This window comes from Ambystoma mexicanum, chromosome 6q (assembly GCF_040938575.1).
Source record: "Ambystoma mexicanum isolate Mex_15411 chromosome 6q, UKY_AmexF1_1, whole genome shotgun sequence".
In the NCBI taxonomy this organism is placed as follows: Eukaryota; Metazoa; Chordata; class Amphibia; order Caudata; family Ambystomatidae; genus Ambystoma; species Ambystoma mexicanum.
In genome coordinates this window covers 80742903-80758484 of record NC_090937.1, presented here as the reverse complement: position 1 = coordinate 80758484, position 15582 = coordinate 80742903, and the positions used below count along the sequence as shown (strand labels likewise).

The window sequence follows — 15582 nt, the reverse complement described above, 5'->3', positions numbered from 1 at the left end:
AAGTAAGGAGAATGTTAACAATAAATGTTGACCCGACCCATACCTCTGCACAATGATATTAAACGTTTTTATCTCCATGTTTGCTCCAGCTGCCCCACATGCTCTCCTCTCTCCGTTTGACTGACTCTAATGTGGGTAGAGGTAGCAGTACTGCTGCACCATAGCTTTCCTCCCTCTGGAGATGTTTAGTTCAGTACATGGATTATAGGGGTGTCACGGTATTAGTTTTATGGCGGTACGATAACCTTCCTGCCAAATGACGGTATATCATGGTTATCGCTGTATATCTGGTGGAGTTAACTAATTTAAACATTTTCTTAAAAAGGTCATAAATTGTCAGATTTATCATCACAAACAAAACCAGGCACCCAGGGCCAGAATTGGGCTTTTCAACATATTTTCTACTGAAATGCCGCCCCTTGCTTCCACCAAACACAAACCCACGTCTGGAGAGAAGGAGCCCTGCTGTGACAGGCAAAGCAAACTTGATAGCTTTTCTTAAGTGGTCATTAGGCGTTTAGCTCCCCCACTGGCTACTGGTGAAGGTGAACATGTTGCCATCTTGATAATCTGTATGCCACAGATCAATGGAGGCTGATTGTTGCGCTTGTGCGCACACACACGCACACACACACACACTTTTTCTCTTTCTCTCTTCCTTTTTCTCTCTCTCTCTCTCTCTCTCTCTCTCTCTCTCTCTCTCTCTCTCTCTCTCTCTCTCTCTCTCTCTCTCTCTCTCTCTCTCTCTCTCTCTCTCTCTCTCTCTCTCTCTCTCTCTCTCTCTCTCTCTCTCTCTCTCTCTCTCTCTCTCTCTCTCTCTCTCTCTCTCTCTCTCTCTCTCTCTCTCTCTCTCTCTCTCTCTCTCTCTCTCTCTCTCTCTTTCTCTCTCTCTCTTCTCTCTCTCTCTTCTCTCTCTCTCTCTCTCTCTCTCTTCCTTCTCCCTTCAGTTTACTTGCGGGCCAAAAGATGTTCAGTAATCACTGACATGTTACCCTTTGGAATGCCCGCAGAGATTAGGGAATTTCGCGGTCTGACATATTGTATGTAAATTCAATGATAGAACCAGGGAAATCCCCCATTGTCCTATGTTTAGAAAACATTATCCATTATAACTATATAAACCCCAAAGCTGCAACCCAAAGTAAATCCTTTTCCTTCTTGGCACTGTATTTATTCTTCCTATTGCTAACATTGATTTTTGTGTCAGGCACGTGTGGTTTACGGAATGGCATTAAAAACTGCTCCAACTGAAACTACTTTGCCTTTTTGCAGTTGAAGATCTTTAAATTACCATTAAGCCAATGCTTTTTGTTAACTTACGAATACGCAGGCAAGATTTTCCAGCTGTATCTGAACTTGTCTCTGCACATATTTAGCTGATCCTCCAGGAATCTAAGGCGGCTGCAGAATTGGTCTTTCATGGCGCCCAGTCGTTGATCGCCTTGAATGAAAGAGTGACTAGTGGAAGTGTTATAATGCACATTTTGAGCAATGAGCTTGCTGCTCAGTCACAGGTCATCGTTTTGAAAATTGGCCTCGACTTGAATTTTTTTGGAACCACATGGCACGGGCATCATGACCCCTCGCTGCGACAAAGTTTGTTTTGACAACTCTTTATCCCATTAAAGGGAGAAAAGTCACTTTGGTGGTCCGAAAGCCCATGTCATTGTGTTTCTTTTGTCAATATGTCATAGCCAACACAGACACACCGAAAGGTTGCATAGTGATATAATCACTATAGCTTGTTTACCATCTGTCTGGTTTATTATGAAGATTTGATGTTTGAGTCACCACTGACCATGTAATCCTAACGGGACATCGTTCAGTGGGCGCTGTTGATTTCTTTCTTGATTCTTGTAATACATGTTAATTTACCTTCTTAAAGATAGTGGCAAAAAAATAATAAACTTTGAAAATGACAAAGTTAAAATACATATCGGCACAAATATGGCCTAGACCACCACCTCACCACAGCCCCATCATTACAGTTTTCCCCAGGTCTGACTGCATTAGGATCTGTGTGATGCGAGTTCAGAGGGATGAATGCTTCCATGCGTGGTGTTACAAATTGAGAATAGACCCAAGAAATATTTCACCCCCATTGCTCTGGATACTTCAGATTGAATGTAGAATCTGTCCTGCCAGCTTGAGTCCAGTGCCATATGCAGAAGGCAGGTGGGTGAAGGATCAAGCGAAGCAACAACTCTAGTGCCAATGTGCAAATCTACATAGAGGACAGCAGGTAGGGGGTTAGTTTATTTACTAGCAGAAAACACTGATAGGCCCAATGTTCACACAGTCTACAGCAGGGTCGGGCTGGGGCATACAATTGCCTCGGGCACCAACATAAGTGGCCCACTGTTGCAAATGGGAATTCATTCCTTTTGGAACACTGTTTGAATAGTACCCAAGGGGGAGTTTTTGATAAAATGTGATGCAAATTGAACATTTAAAAGAATATGTATTCAGCAACAGTGGTCAGAACTATTAGCCGCATAGTGAAGTCACTCATCAAACTGGCCCACTTTGGCCAAAAAAGTACCCCACTTTGACCCAAAAACTGGCCCACAGAAGCATTTCGCGTTTTTGGTTCGGCCATGGGCCTATTGCCCTAAAGGCCAGTCCATGCATCAGAAGGGCATCCAGTTCATTCCCCCTTTGAATTCTGGGATGTGTAGTTCCCTATCTTTCAAATAGTTGGCAAAACTACAAATCCCAGAATTCTAAGCTAAAACAGAACTGGATGGTCATCTGATCCATGACCATGAGAAAGTTAAGTTCCTTGAATCTAAACCTTGGGGAGAGTAATTCGATATGCATGACTTCACTGGCCGTCCTTTTTTTAAAAAAATGTTGTTAACAATTTGCACAGCCAGAGCAAGAGCTGTTCAATGTGTGTTTGCTCAGTGCAGTAGGACCTTAACTTACTGATCTTATGGCACATGATGCTGGGCCAGGCTGAATGGATACATTTCTGCTCCTGCTGGCTGAGTGGTTGCTAAGCAAAGTGCTCCTGGCTCCGCTGTTTTGCAAGTCACTGAACATTTTATTACATTTGTTTACATATGAACAAAAGGAAAAATAAAATGCTCACTTTCAGTTCAGGCCCTCAGCTAACCCTCGTGATGTCCCTGTGGTCTTGCTAATTGCAAATTGAAAATCGGGACAATCGCCATAGAAGATCTGACCTGTAGAACGGAGCAGCATGACTATGTGAAAATGTTAAAAATCTGTATGCTGCCTTTCAAATAAATAATGCCTGAAACAAAATAACTTTGTTCTAGTTTGCCCATTAAATCCAGGTCTGGCAGAGTCTATGAACTGGAGTCTCCGGTATGCCTATAGAGACAGTTGGTCAGCTCATCGTTATCATCTTTGCATGGGGAACACAACGGTTCAGGCACTGGGCAGCTTTCAACACAATTTGCACAAAGTCGGCTGATCTTTGACCCGACTCTACTGATCACAGAGAAAGAGCGGTCACAGCAGCAAAGCTTCATTTACTAATGTGGCCTCACTTTCCCTATGCTCTTGTCTGCCAAACAAGGCCCCCGGTCAGACGGCACATCCAACAGTGCAAGAACAAGACTGCGCAGCACTTGCTTACTGCAGCCTTTCCAAATCAGATTGAAAATCACACTTAACGGTATAAACGGTATAAACAATGTGACGGTTATTATTGTTCAATTAAGTTGTTCACGGTATCTTTAACGGTATACCGTTATATCGTTGCATCCCTAATGGATTAATAGTGCTGCTTCCCAACATGGATGAATTTAGACCATCAGTACATATTCTGCCAAACACTTTGCATGTTAGTCAAATCGTTAAAACTGGTGTTTATTAACTACTTATTCAGAAAAAGAATAATTTTGAAATCATACTGTTATTTGACAAAATAATTGTTTACCGACTTTAATGACTAATACATTTCGTGTGTGTGTTTTATTCTCTGCACCTCGATTAAGCTGCATCAATAGTTTGATTTGATTGTTCGTACTGGTCTGCCTGTGTGTGCGTGTGTTTGATTGTTAATTGATCTGTAGCAAGGACAGTAATTGTGTGTGTCTCAGCAGTACAAATGAAAAGTTAAGTATATCTTTTCATAAAGTATGTTGTGTTCCACCTTATATTACGGTTGGTGACACAATTGGTTTTTAAAATAGCCATTTAAATGAAGCATTCCATAAAATTCCTTCTTCCAACAATTCGAATGAAGAAAAATGCAGATTTAAGATTGTATGGATAGTTGCTGCCAATTCTCTACTGCCCTACATAAAAGCTGCATACCCAATACTTTTACACCCTAAATATGGGCAAGTAAACTTATGAAACGGACCTATTGCAGCCGCCTCCTGCTCATACCCATGCAGCCCGATGAATATGTTTGGATAAGTTTTAAGCTATAGCAGTGGCACAGGAAAGCGCTCTAGTATTTTTACAGCCTGAGGAGGAAATTTAAGGTAGCGATGCATATTTATTTTACAGGAATTAATAGGTTCTAAGAATTATGGATTACAAAACAATATCTATTTTAGAGTACAAGTCTATATTTGACCTGCCTTTTTGAAAAGAAAGGTTAACCTTTTACTATCTCGAATATAATTTGGTGCTACGCTTTAAAACATAGAATACGAAGACTTCAAAATCTTATATGGAACCGTGTAGTTGAGAACTTTCTCAAATGTGTGCGCGCTATATGGCTGCTACAGCCTCTACCACTGGAACCTGACTCCTTCTGTCACCTGTTATTAGTGCATTTGCACCATTCAATGTGTCTTAGTATTGTCATTATGTAGCAGTGTCTGATCATTTTTTCTTTCCCTTTTTAGGCCAAGTTTTCATTTCATCATGGCAACCGATACTATGGAAATAGATGATGCTCTGTATAGGTAATCTCTTGCTCTTCATTCACTGTTCACATCACAAAAGTATGTTTAAAATGTCAGGGTTACAATGTTCCAAGCTACTAGCATGGCATAAAAGGTCACTTGCCCCCTGCATTACCACATGCACACAACACATCATTTCTTAATAACCAATAGTTCATTATCACTTGCCAATGGTTAGTGGTGCGTGCATATTTTGAGGTCTGTGTGGTACAGTTGCACTTCTTCACTGCTCTTTTCTTTGTTGTTTGAAAAATGCAAGTGGCTTGGCTGGAGTAAGGTATGTTGCATTGGTGTACCCCAATTTCCATGTTGATGTTTTGCAAAACAAGTGTCTTGATTTATAAAAAGTAACCTTGGCTTAAATGCAGCTGATGGTCCCAATTTCTCTCCCCCAATAAAACTCTGTGCCATGATCTCTTGTTTGTGATTTGACAATTATAGTTGCCATTGGGTGGTGACCCAATGTGTTGGCTTGTTGCCGAGTATGATGCATTGGACCTTTTTTTTTCTGTGATCTAACCAATGTCATCAAGGAGGGTAACACCTTTTGACCACAAAACAGAATGTTGGAATGACAGATTCTCCACTTGGTGCTTTGCCATTTTTTGGATTCCTTCTGACATCTGCTGGCCTACTTTGTTCTTCGGTGTTGATTACAGTGGTTAAGGTCTGACCTAGGTAGAAGACCTTTTGATGATGTGTTCTTAATCTCTTTTCACTAAATGCTTTGACCCCAGTGACAAACCTCCTTTGCCTTCGATCGTGCATGTTAAGGTGTTCTATTTCAGGTTACTGATTTGCCCATTGTCTTGTGCCTCTTGAATGTGTTTGCTTTCAAGACTAAGTAGTTTGATGCATGTGCTTGTTAATACGTGTTCCATGAGGTAATTTGAGCTGGTCTCATGTTTTTTTCAGCTGTTCCTTCGATTTATTTCCCACTTGGTCTGTTTTGAATGGCAAACCGCCTGGTTGTTTTTAAATGTACTTCGCTGGACCATGTGCTTTCAACTATTTAAGCAAGTAATCCATTTAATGTGCAAGCAACATCCCCCTTTTATCTGTAATATTCCTTTGGTAGAAGATTGCCTGTGCTGCTTATACCTTCACTAAGCACTGTTAAGTGAGCGCTTGTCATTTGGAATGACGTCAGATTGTTTGTCTGACTGATGGTATTTAACTTTAGCCTTTCCGTCCATACTTTTCATAGTGGATGGTGGACGTCTATATCTTATATGCTGCAGTGACCAAGGGTGATGGAGAGGTTCCACATTTTCTCGGAACCAGTAAGCTTGTATTGTCAAGGTTGCTCAGTTAATGGAGTACATCCTCCTGTCGCTCATAACCCTTGCTGACCTGTCATGTTAACTGAAAATCGGTAAATGTGGTAGTCTGAGGAGGTGCAGCCACTTCACATTCTACTACGTCCTTCAATTTTCTGGTAAATTCTGATTTTGTGGTATTATGGGAATAATATGTGCATATTGTTAAGCCAAGTACAACAATTTTTGTGTGCTGTACTTTGTAACAGTATGATAGTTTGCACTGAATTTAACGACTGGTACCATTTGTTTAAAAAAAGGGTTGATGGATTTTGTATTCTGTTGGAGTTGAATTTATGATGTATTACTTTCATTTATTATTGCTCTGGGTAATGTAATAAAATTCTCACTACTCCATTGTCATGGGCCTAACTTCAATCCTGAGCTGCAGTAACAATCGCAAAGTTATTTGCAGCCCTGCAAATTAGGGGCACATCATCCACTTACTTTAATCACTAAAAATAGACAAAAACTCCCAAATAAGAGAAATGGGGAGTAAAAATACTATCAACAAAAAATAGCTAATATCACATAGGAGCTTGACGCCCTACTCTCACCCACATAGCTCCATGGATGTGCTTGGACCAGTACTTAACGTAGGAAGACAGTATTATTAGTACTGCCTGATCCAAACAGGTACAAATATATCTTTTAATGTGCCTGAAAAAAAATTGTGCAAGTAAATATTTCTAACAAACATTGTTTTACAGTTTAAACATTTTTTTCTCGCTTACTAAATACCCCCATTGTGATTGGCACTTTCTTTTTTTACTCCCTAAAAATCATTTTACTCCCAACTTTAAAAAGTAGGAGGTTAAATACTCACTGGCTATGCATTGTTTATTTGACTTCGGATATACCTGGATGGCGATGAGAAACCATATAGTCACAATTAGATATTTGAAGGATATGTGAATTAGTTGTGCAATTAATTCATAGATGTGAGATTTCTGATCTTCTTTCTAAATGGAAACCATTTCATTTTCAGTCGTCAGAGGTATGTTCTTGGAGATACAGCAATGCAGAAGATGGCCCAGTCCAAGATCTTCCTGAATGGCATGGGTGGACTTGGAGTGGAAATTGGTATGTTTTCATTAATTTTCTTCTGGTTTATGTGGAAGAGGGTGTAGCTGAGTGCAGATTTGCCTGTAGCTCTTTTATGTGATTACTCCAAAGTCAGGCTGTTATGATTTGTTATTTTTTACAAATTTGCATTTATTTATTCCCCAGACACTCCACCCCCCTTTGACTGCTACTTCCCATTATTCCCTCTCAATTATTTCTGCTGATTCCATGTATGTTTTTGGACAATTTGCAATCTGATTTATGTAAATCTATTTTCGAAATCACATTGTGCTCCTTTTCCGAAAACTTTTTTCTGAGTAATGATGTACTCCCTATTAATCAAAGCAAATGTAGGTATTCAGTGGAATGATCTGTAGGAGGCCAATTTGAAGTACTGAAGAAAGTAAACTTCTATTAGAAAAGCAGCTGTTTAGAAGCCAGGACCTTACTAACTTGAACTCCGCCAGTACAGGAAGGAAAGTACCAGAAGATGGGCATTCTCGGTCTATGCCCTCAGGCTCCATAACCTCCTCTGTCAACACCAGACTTCTCTTCTCACTTACTTATTTCAGGAAGGAGCTCAAGAGCTTCCTATTCAAGAAATGGCTGCTCCTTCTGAACGTAATGGAAAAGAGGCATGTTAGCTCTGAGTGAACAGGCAAACATTTAATTGCCATTCTTGCAGCAAGATAAAAAGAGCAGCATCCCATCATAACTCTGCAGACCCAACTAACCTGGTGCACCCCCTCCAGTCCAGCGCTCCTCCTTATACCCCTCACAATGCTCGCCCTCATATCTTCAAAGTGACATACGTAGGCCTTCTGACACGCACCTCCTGCCTCTGTGAGAAACCTGAAGGTGTCTCACCTGCTAGTCCCCAGAGATCTGCCATCCAGGTAGCCAGGACACAGCCATCGCTATTGGATCCAGTTCCTGGTGGTGGACTAGTGCGGGAGGATCACCTGAATGGGATGAGGGGGCAGTGGGATCTACAGGGAGTGGAGGTGGTACACCGAAGGGTGAGACGTGGTATCCCCATCCTAATGACACCTTTTCCCCATCCTACCAGGTAGGATATCTAGAAACTCCCCCTTTTCTGACACAAACACTTTCTCACGGACAGTCCATTGTGAGCGATAACGGACTAACACCTGAGCTGTATACCTGACATGTCCCAACACAAGGGCCAGGCAGAGTAAGGCAATTACTGATAACTACACACAACTGAGTTCATCACACTTCCCCACATGGATAAAAGGCAGCGCACGAAAGCACACTGAGCAAGGCCAAACGCACGGGGAAGCAGCTATTCTGGATGGCAGTTTAAACTGAGGGGAAAGGCGGCGACACCAGAGAGGACGACAAGGAGGGAATTACTCTCGCCCTTTGCACAAAAGGATCACTACTTTCTAGAAGCCTCAAGGAAAAGAAACGTAAGACCAGGGATTACAGCGGGTGAACAGTGTAGCGTGTGTCAAAGGTACACAGGGCCCTCCCGCATTGATAGCCAAGGTGGGGAGACAGGATTGCCACAGTGGTACTATCCTTGACTCCGACAGCAAAACAACGCCAACGAGTTCCGCACAGCCGGTGAGTCGGGAGAAACTGATAACAGACCGGACTGTGTGACGCTCAAGGTTGCAAGCAGCAACATTGTATGACCAAAAGAAGAACTTGTGTGCGATAGAATTGTGAAGAAAACGGTGAAATCAAAGTGGTCATGCAGCGGGTTAACTGGAAACCCGTGCACATTGGAAAGTCTTTGATTGCCTACGAACTGAAATTGGTCTGAGGCTGGCTGAGGGGGGATCCAGGGTGAACAGTAAAACTCACCCGCGAAGATACTTTTGTGGCAAATGTGAACCTGACTAAGGGATGCCTGTGAATTAAAGTTGGTCTAATTCCGACTGAGGGAGGCTAATTAATTGTGAAAGAGGATCTGAGCATGACTGAGGGGGATCCAGGGCGAAGAGTAAATCGCTCGGCTTACCTATTCAGAAGGAATTTTTCTTTGTTGTTTATGGTGAATTGAGCCCCATGAAGCAAGAAACTTTGCACGAAAGAGACTTGGGCACTGAAGGTCCTAATGGTGGCAAAAGGAACTGTGACCTCGTGCTGAAGAAGCTGAAGAGTGTGTTGAGCTCGAGTGACCCGCCTTGTCCCATGATAAAAACATGGAGAAGGGAGGCTTACGGCCTCCGAATCCTAACTTATTTTGTGAACACTTCTTTCTTTTTGTACACATTATCCGTCACTATTTTGTAGCATAGCAGTAAGGATTGGAAATCGTTTTTTTAGTATAGGCCCTTATCATTTGACTAGACTCCACTAGGACTGTTATTATTATTTGATGGCCGTAGCTTGCTCCCATCTTAGGTTTAGGCTTAGATAGGCGTTTTTCACCCCTCTGATAAAGGTTCAATGAACACCCTTGAACTGTGATCACTTGTGTCCGTCATACTTTGATACCATGCCTTCCTTAAACCTCCCATATCCAAAGAATTGGTTCTATGTCATTATTCCAAAGTTGTAGGACGCCTAACCAATTGTTTTTAGGCTGATTTTAGGCAGTCTCCAAAAATCGAAATAATATTTCTTTTCCACCCCCCCCCACCCTCTCTTCCCAGATTTTACTCCACATCGGAGGGGGTTTGGGGGGTTTCACCCCCAGAACTCCCCTATCTCAGCCTCTGCCGCCTCCCCCAGCCACCAAAACGCACACAAACACACACATCAACTTGCCCGTTCGCTGTCGATCCATTGTTTGTCTAAGTGAGTCAATTTTCCATTTCCATTGTTCCGACACATCACGTGGTAATTGATTTCTGTGGCATGATGGATTCTTACATCATCACTTTCTGCCTGGCCTCGGGCGAGGGACGTAGGTCCTCCACATCTTGATGCAATTCCGGTCCCCTACGTTGGGCTCATTGTTTAGGCCATCTGAAACCAGTTTATTCCACAAAATGGCACATAGGTGTCCTTCACCCAGTCGCTTCAGGCATGCTGAAAGTCCAAGATCAGCATATTCCCAGGGGGACACATGCTCCGTCTATGTCAGTCACAAGAATTGCCTCATGCCAGTAGACCAAGGGAAACCCCTCAACAATGTCCACAATCATTTAAAGAACAATAGTGAATGCTAGGGCAGATTATATATGGGTCTGACAAGGGCATCAAAAAAGGGGAGAAAGACCTCCATACATTGGGTGGGGGGAACGTCATGCATACTCCCCCCTCATCTTCATCCCCCTCTCCTCACCCAGGCATCTTCCCTCAATGACATGATTCTACTTCATTATAGTTTGAGGTTTTGGGGTCCATGCGTTCACATCCTTTACACCATGGTCAACATCCTCTCCACTCCCCACCCAATAAGAGTCTTAGCGATTTGCTCCCTGCTCCGCCCCCACCCTTGTTATCTTTCTTTGTTGCTTGTAGATATCCTCCTGCCCAATTGCCAACTCTCTCCCGTTGTTGGCTCCCTGCTCCCTTGTTTGGATCTGCTGCGGTCCACTTCCTCACTGTGTACCCCGCCCCTTCCCATGACTTGTAAAGCACTCTGTAGCTTTCCGAACCTAGATCTACGAGCAATAAATACCCTAATAATTATAATATAATATAATTACAGTTTAGTCGGACCCAAAATCTCATACCATTCATTATTGCACAGGATTGGTTAACCAAGTCTGATAAGCAACACTAGAAAAACACGTTATTTGTTGTAGCATCGTGTCTAGTGATGTCCTTCGAGGTGAACTAATAGTTAGGAAGGGAAATGGCATCAACCTCTCTGGATATTTTACACCAAAACATTGATTGTAGTGTTCAGGATATAGTTTGGTTCTATGTTCCAGCGATTTAATTCATATGACCCAAGTTACACCCCATGTCTAAATGATAACAAAATGGTCATTAGTTGATTCAATTCCAAGTATCAAGTAGAACAACACTAGCCTCCAAGGAAGAAATGTAGAGCTGGAGTTAAACTGGAAAAAGCCACTGGTTATCGGAAAACAATGAAAGTAGCAAGAAACCAATTCCACATCATTTGACAGTGCGTCAACCACCTTCCTTCCCCCTGTGCTCTCATTCTATTGTGCTGATAGCAGTTTCTTCGATTCCGTCCCCACCTCAACTGATTATGTGAGAGGTTTGTCATTTGCAAACATTTCAACCTGTATAGGCTATTGATGTATGTGGAGTTATAAAACCGTTAAAACCATCATCATACATGGATAATAAACTGCTCCAGAACTGGAAAAATATAGAGAAGCCCTTGAACATGTACTGAATAGTGCAGGTAGTTGTTCACTGCCATAGGTCACACATGTTAAGACAAATGTGGCTGCATTACATCTGGCCCCAGCGTGGAGTGATCCAACAGCACTGTCAATAGAACACTAACATATGATAAAACAGGCAATAAATGTTTCTTGGGACAGATTGAAGAAGGAATGTTCCAAGTTGAGTTCAGCAAGGTACACAAGGGAGGTGGGGGGATTTAACTGAGGACCAAAACGCCCCCTAACTTTAGGAACACCTAAAAAATCAAAACTACAAAGTGATCCTCAGTAAAGTCTCACGGTATCACGTGTCCAACCTCACTAACTAGAGGGTAAGAATAGAAGTGCCCAATTGGACATATATCGAAGCATAAATGCTGGGCATTATAAATACTTCACACAGGAAATAGAACCACATATACAATATTAATTTTATTAAGCCATCAATGGCAAATATACAGCTTAAAAATGCCAACATAGCATCGTACAACATTTAATACAAAGCTGGCATGATCCTTAAAAACTATTATACATTTTTATACAGTAAAACAGGAAAACAACCAAATCACACCAGTGACAGTGTAAGTACACCGGGAAACAGAAGTGTGCATGTAAACCTAGGGAACCGCATAATCAGGAATTACAATCAACACAAAAATATCTAAATCAATTTATCACTAATAAGTCTAACCACAAAAATGGGGTTAGGAAAAATAATAATAAAACTCAAATAACTACTCACTTCCACACTACTTCACTCCCATTTAACCCAACATGTTTCATTCCTCACTCATATCATACACACGCAGTCAGGGGAAATTCATCAGGGGTGTATACTAAAAAGCACGATGTGTCTCAATTGGTCGTTTTGCACGGCGGGGCTGTGGTTACCACCTCACAACCTAGATGGTTAAGATGATTATTAAATATTCCACACCTATTTACCAGTTACCACATTAGTAAAGGCACCTAGACCCATACACTTAGCAATTTTTTCAGAGGTAAACTGTTGGAACCTCTGATACGGCAGCAGTTGATTTCTTGGAGTTAGAATAACATTCAGACTGCTGTCCAGCGAGGAGAGGAGTTGAGTTCAGGTCTTACGTATTGAGATACAAACAAGAACCAGGTTTTGAAGAGTATCTCAAACCTAATTCAGCCATGGATGCACGGGTATTGTACATAGACTTCCGGCTCAACACATTGAAATTAGCCACTTTAACTAGACATTGGAGAGGGCAAACACACTTCCTGTTATTTTGTCACTAGTTAAGGGAACTAAGAGTCTTATACCGGCTCATTATTTAGGACTGCACGCACGCGAAGAGTAGCTGTCGCTATGTCCTTTTGTTAAACTCCAATTGGCCCTAATGTTACATACCGTGTTGCAACTTAAATCCACCGAGCTTGGGTTAAAAGGAAGACTATAATGGCAATATTGGGTTGTCGCAATAACATGCTGTTTTGTATGTGACAGAAAACATGAATATAGGTATCCACTCAGTTTAATTATGTAAGCACATAGCACTTTACTAAAACCTCAACTGGATGATTAGACATTTTCTGCAAATGATGTTGTAGTTACCAGGACTTTAACTTGTGCACAATGTTGTTGCCTTTAACGTATGTTTTATAATTGTGAAGTTCTATTTTGTATAAGTTCTAAGCATTTTTGAGTGTAAACATGCGTTTAGTGCAGAAGACAAATTGTCGAATAAAGCCTGTAAAACGAACAATAATAAACGGACCTCTTCTCTTCTGTTATCAATGGGGCTAGACATTTGAAGATTGTAAACTGCTCTTTGGAGCGTGGGTTGTTTCCAGGCAAACTTCAGGACGCGTTATCAGTCTAATCATTGCCTTTCCTGGAGGAATCCTAGAGGGCAGATTCAGTTTGGCTTCAGTTACATGTTATTGAAGTTGATCTTTAACTAGATCAATCTGGTTTGAGACCCCAGTGCAGTGTTGAGACTGCCCCTGTCCATGTGATGGATGATGCCCTACATATCTTTTTTTTATTTGGGATGGGAGTTTGTGCTTGCTCATTATTTAGGATTTCACAGTGGACTTTGACATGGTCAATAATGTGCTACTTCTATCCAGATTATTCAATCCTATTGTTATGGGGGACAGTCCAGGAGTGATTTATATCTTTCCTGTCACAACAAAGTTGGTTCATCCAGATATAATCCTCCAAATCTGGCCCTACCTTCTAAATGATGGCAACCCCTAGGGGTTGATCCTGCCCCATGACAAAATTACATTTTTTTTCAAAATCAAATTTCATTGTTCTTTTCACAACTGCTGAGCTCCCTGGGCAATGTAGTTTCCGGGTCTTCCCACGCTCCACAGCCCACCAATCCATCTAACTAATTGCAGTTGCTGCTTCCTATCATCAAATTCCCTAGCGTCTTGAAGGATCGTAGAGTCCCTTCCGTACACACACCCTAACTCTTAACCGCAGTGCAAGAGATGTGCGTCAGGCAGAGGTTTAACCAGGTTTGTCCAACAAGTGGTGCCTAAAGCTAATGTAGTTGGGCCCACTGCAGTGACATTAACATCTGTAAATGCCCACACAGCGCTGCTGAGTGGGCATTTACAGATTTTGGGTGGGCCTTGCCCGCTCAGGCCCTACCCTCTCTATGCCTGTGGTGTCAGGTAATAGTCTGGCTGAAAACCTGAAGCACTGGGCCCAGGTTGCACCAGTGCGGATGATCCTGAGGCTTGGGATGGTACAGCTCCCAGCATCTGTACTCCCTGTTCCCCTTGTCGGGGTCCAGCTCTCACTACAGTGCGCACACTAATAAAGAAGTCTGCAATGTCTTTGGCAATTTCATTGTCCTGCTCATCTTCCCTAGTCTCTATCTCTGTCTTTGCTATTTGGGGGCACATACGCTAAGGTTTCCCTGCTTTTCCTCTTGCCTTCAAAAACGTTCTCTCCTTGCAATCTGTCATTGACCTATTTCAGCACCTTAATCTTTGTCATTGCGTCTAGCGGTCACCTTTTTTAACCAGGTTGCAAATGCCCCTATTGTCTTGGGCTTATTTTCTCTTTCTGTTCATAGCTTGTCCCCTTTGTTACTCTTCTTGACTGGGTCTGCTGCCTGCAACACAGAGGCAGCCGTGTCCCATTCTGCACCCTGGGCGGTCCACCGGGTTGCTGCATTGGGGGGGGGGGGGGGGCAGGTGGGTTCTCGCTCTCCAGCTGGGTCCTTGGCTCTCTCTTCTGTGTAGGCAAGGTGGGGGCTGGGAGAGTGGGATCCTGTAATCCTGGAACCCAAGGAGCGTTAAAGGGGTTAGTGTCAGGTTCCCCTCCCGTGACATGGCCTGGAAACAGGCCCCGTCTCCTTGAGAAAAGGAAAACTAATTAACACTAAGGGGTTGGTGGAAACATGGTGATGTCACTGTGGGATGGGATATATAATATATATTTTTTCTCTGAAAAAGAACCACCCTTCCCTAAACTCTTCATTTTGTTTATGCCCATAGCTTTATTTTATGTATGTATTTATTAAACTACTTTGGGTCTGTGCTACGTTCCCCAGCCCATCGTCTTGTTTCTTGTAGTTGGAAACCTTTTCCTTCGTTGGAACGTCAGGATGTAGTGTTCTCCTGTAACTGTTTCTACCACCTCTGCTTCACAGAGTTGTCTGGATTAGTGACAGACATCACTCATTGATATCTTGGCCATGATCGTGGTGGACCTGGGTATCAGCGTAACTTCCCCCTGCTACTGTATCTTTCAGCCCCTTCTCTTATATCTTAGGCCCCTCCTCTTCAACTCTTTCTTTCCTCCTCTCCTCACTGGACATACCAAACTTTCCTTCAATGATGCACAACACTCGCCTGCTTTCCTCTTGGATTCCTCTTCTCCACTCCACTCCTCTCCTCTCCAGATTGCCACAACTGGTTCACTTCGTCACCTCTGTTTTTAACCAACTTACTTTCACCTCTGTTGGTCGTATCATCCTCTTTTACTCCCTGGGCTTCTGCCTCCAGCTCTTCCTCACTTTTCTCAAT

At 42.5% G+C, this 15582-nt stretch overlaps 1 protein-coding gene across 2 annotated transcripts in view; it reads left to right on the top strand.

Annotated features, from left to right (window-relative positions):
• Positions 1-15582, top strand: part of UBA6 (ubiquitin like modifier activating enzyme 6) — a 1607755-nt gene that overhangs the window by 103753 nt on the left and 1488420 nt on the right. For both annotated transcript variants that reach the window (XM_069630498.1, XM_069630497.1), the window contains exons 2-3: positions 4833-4892; positions 7200-7294. In XM_069630498.1, coding sequence (XP_069486599.1) covers positions 4852-4892; positions 7200-7294 — 136 coding nt within the window. In that variant the 5' untranslated portion in view covers positions 4833-4851. The remainder of the gene's footprint in view (positions 1-4832; positions 4893-7199; positions 7295-15582) is intronic.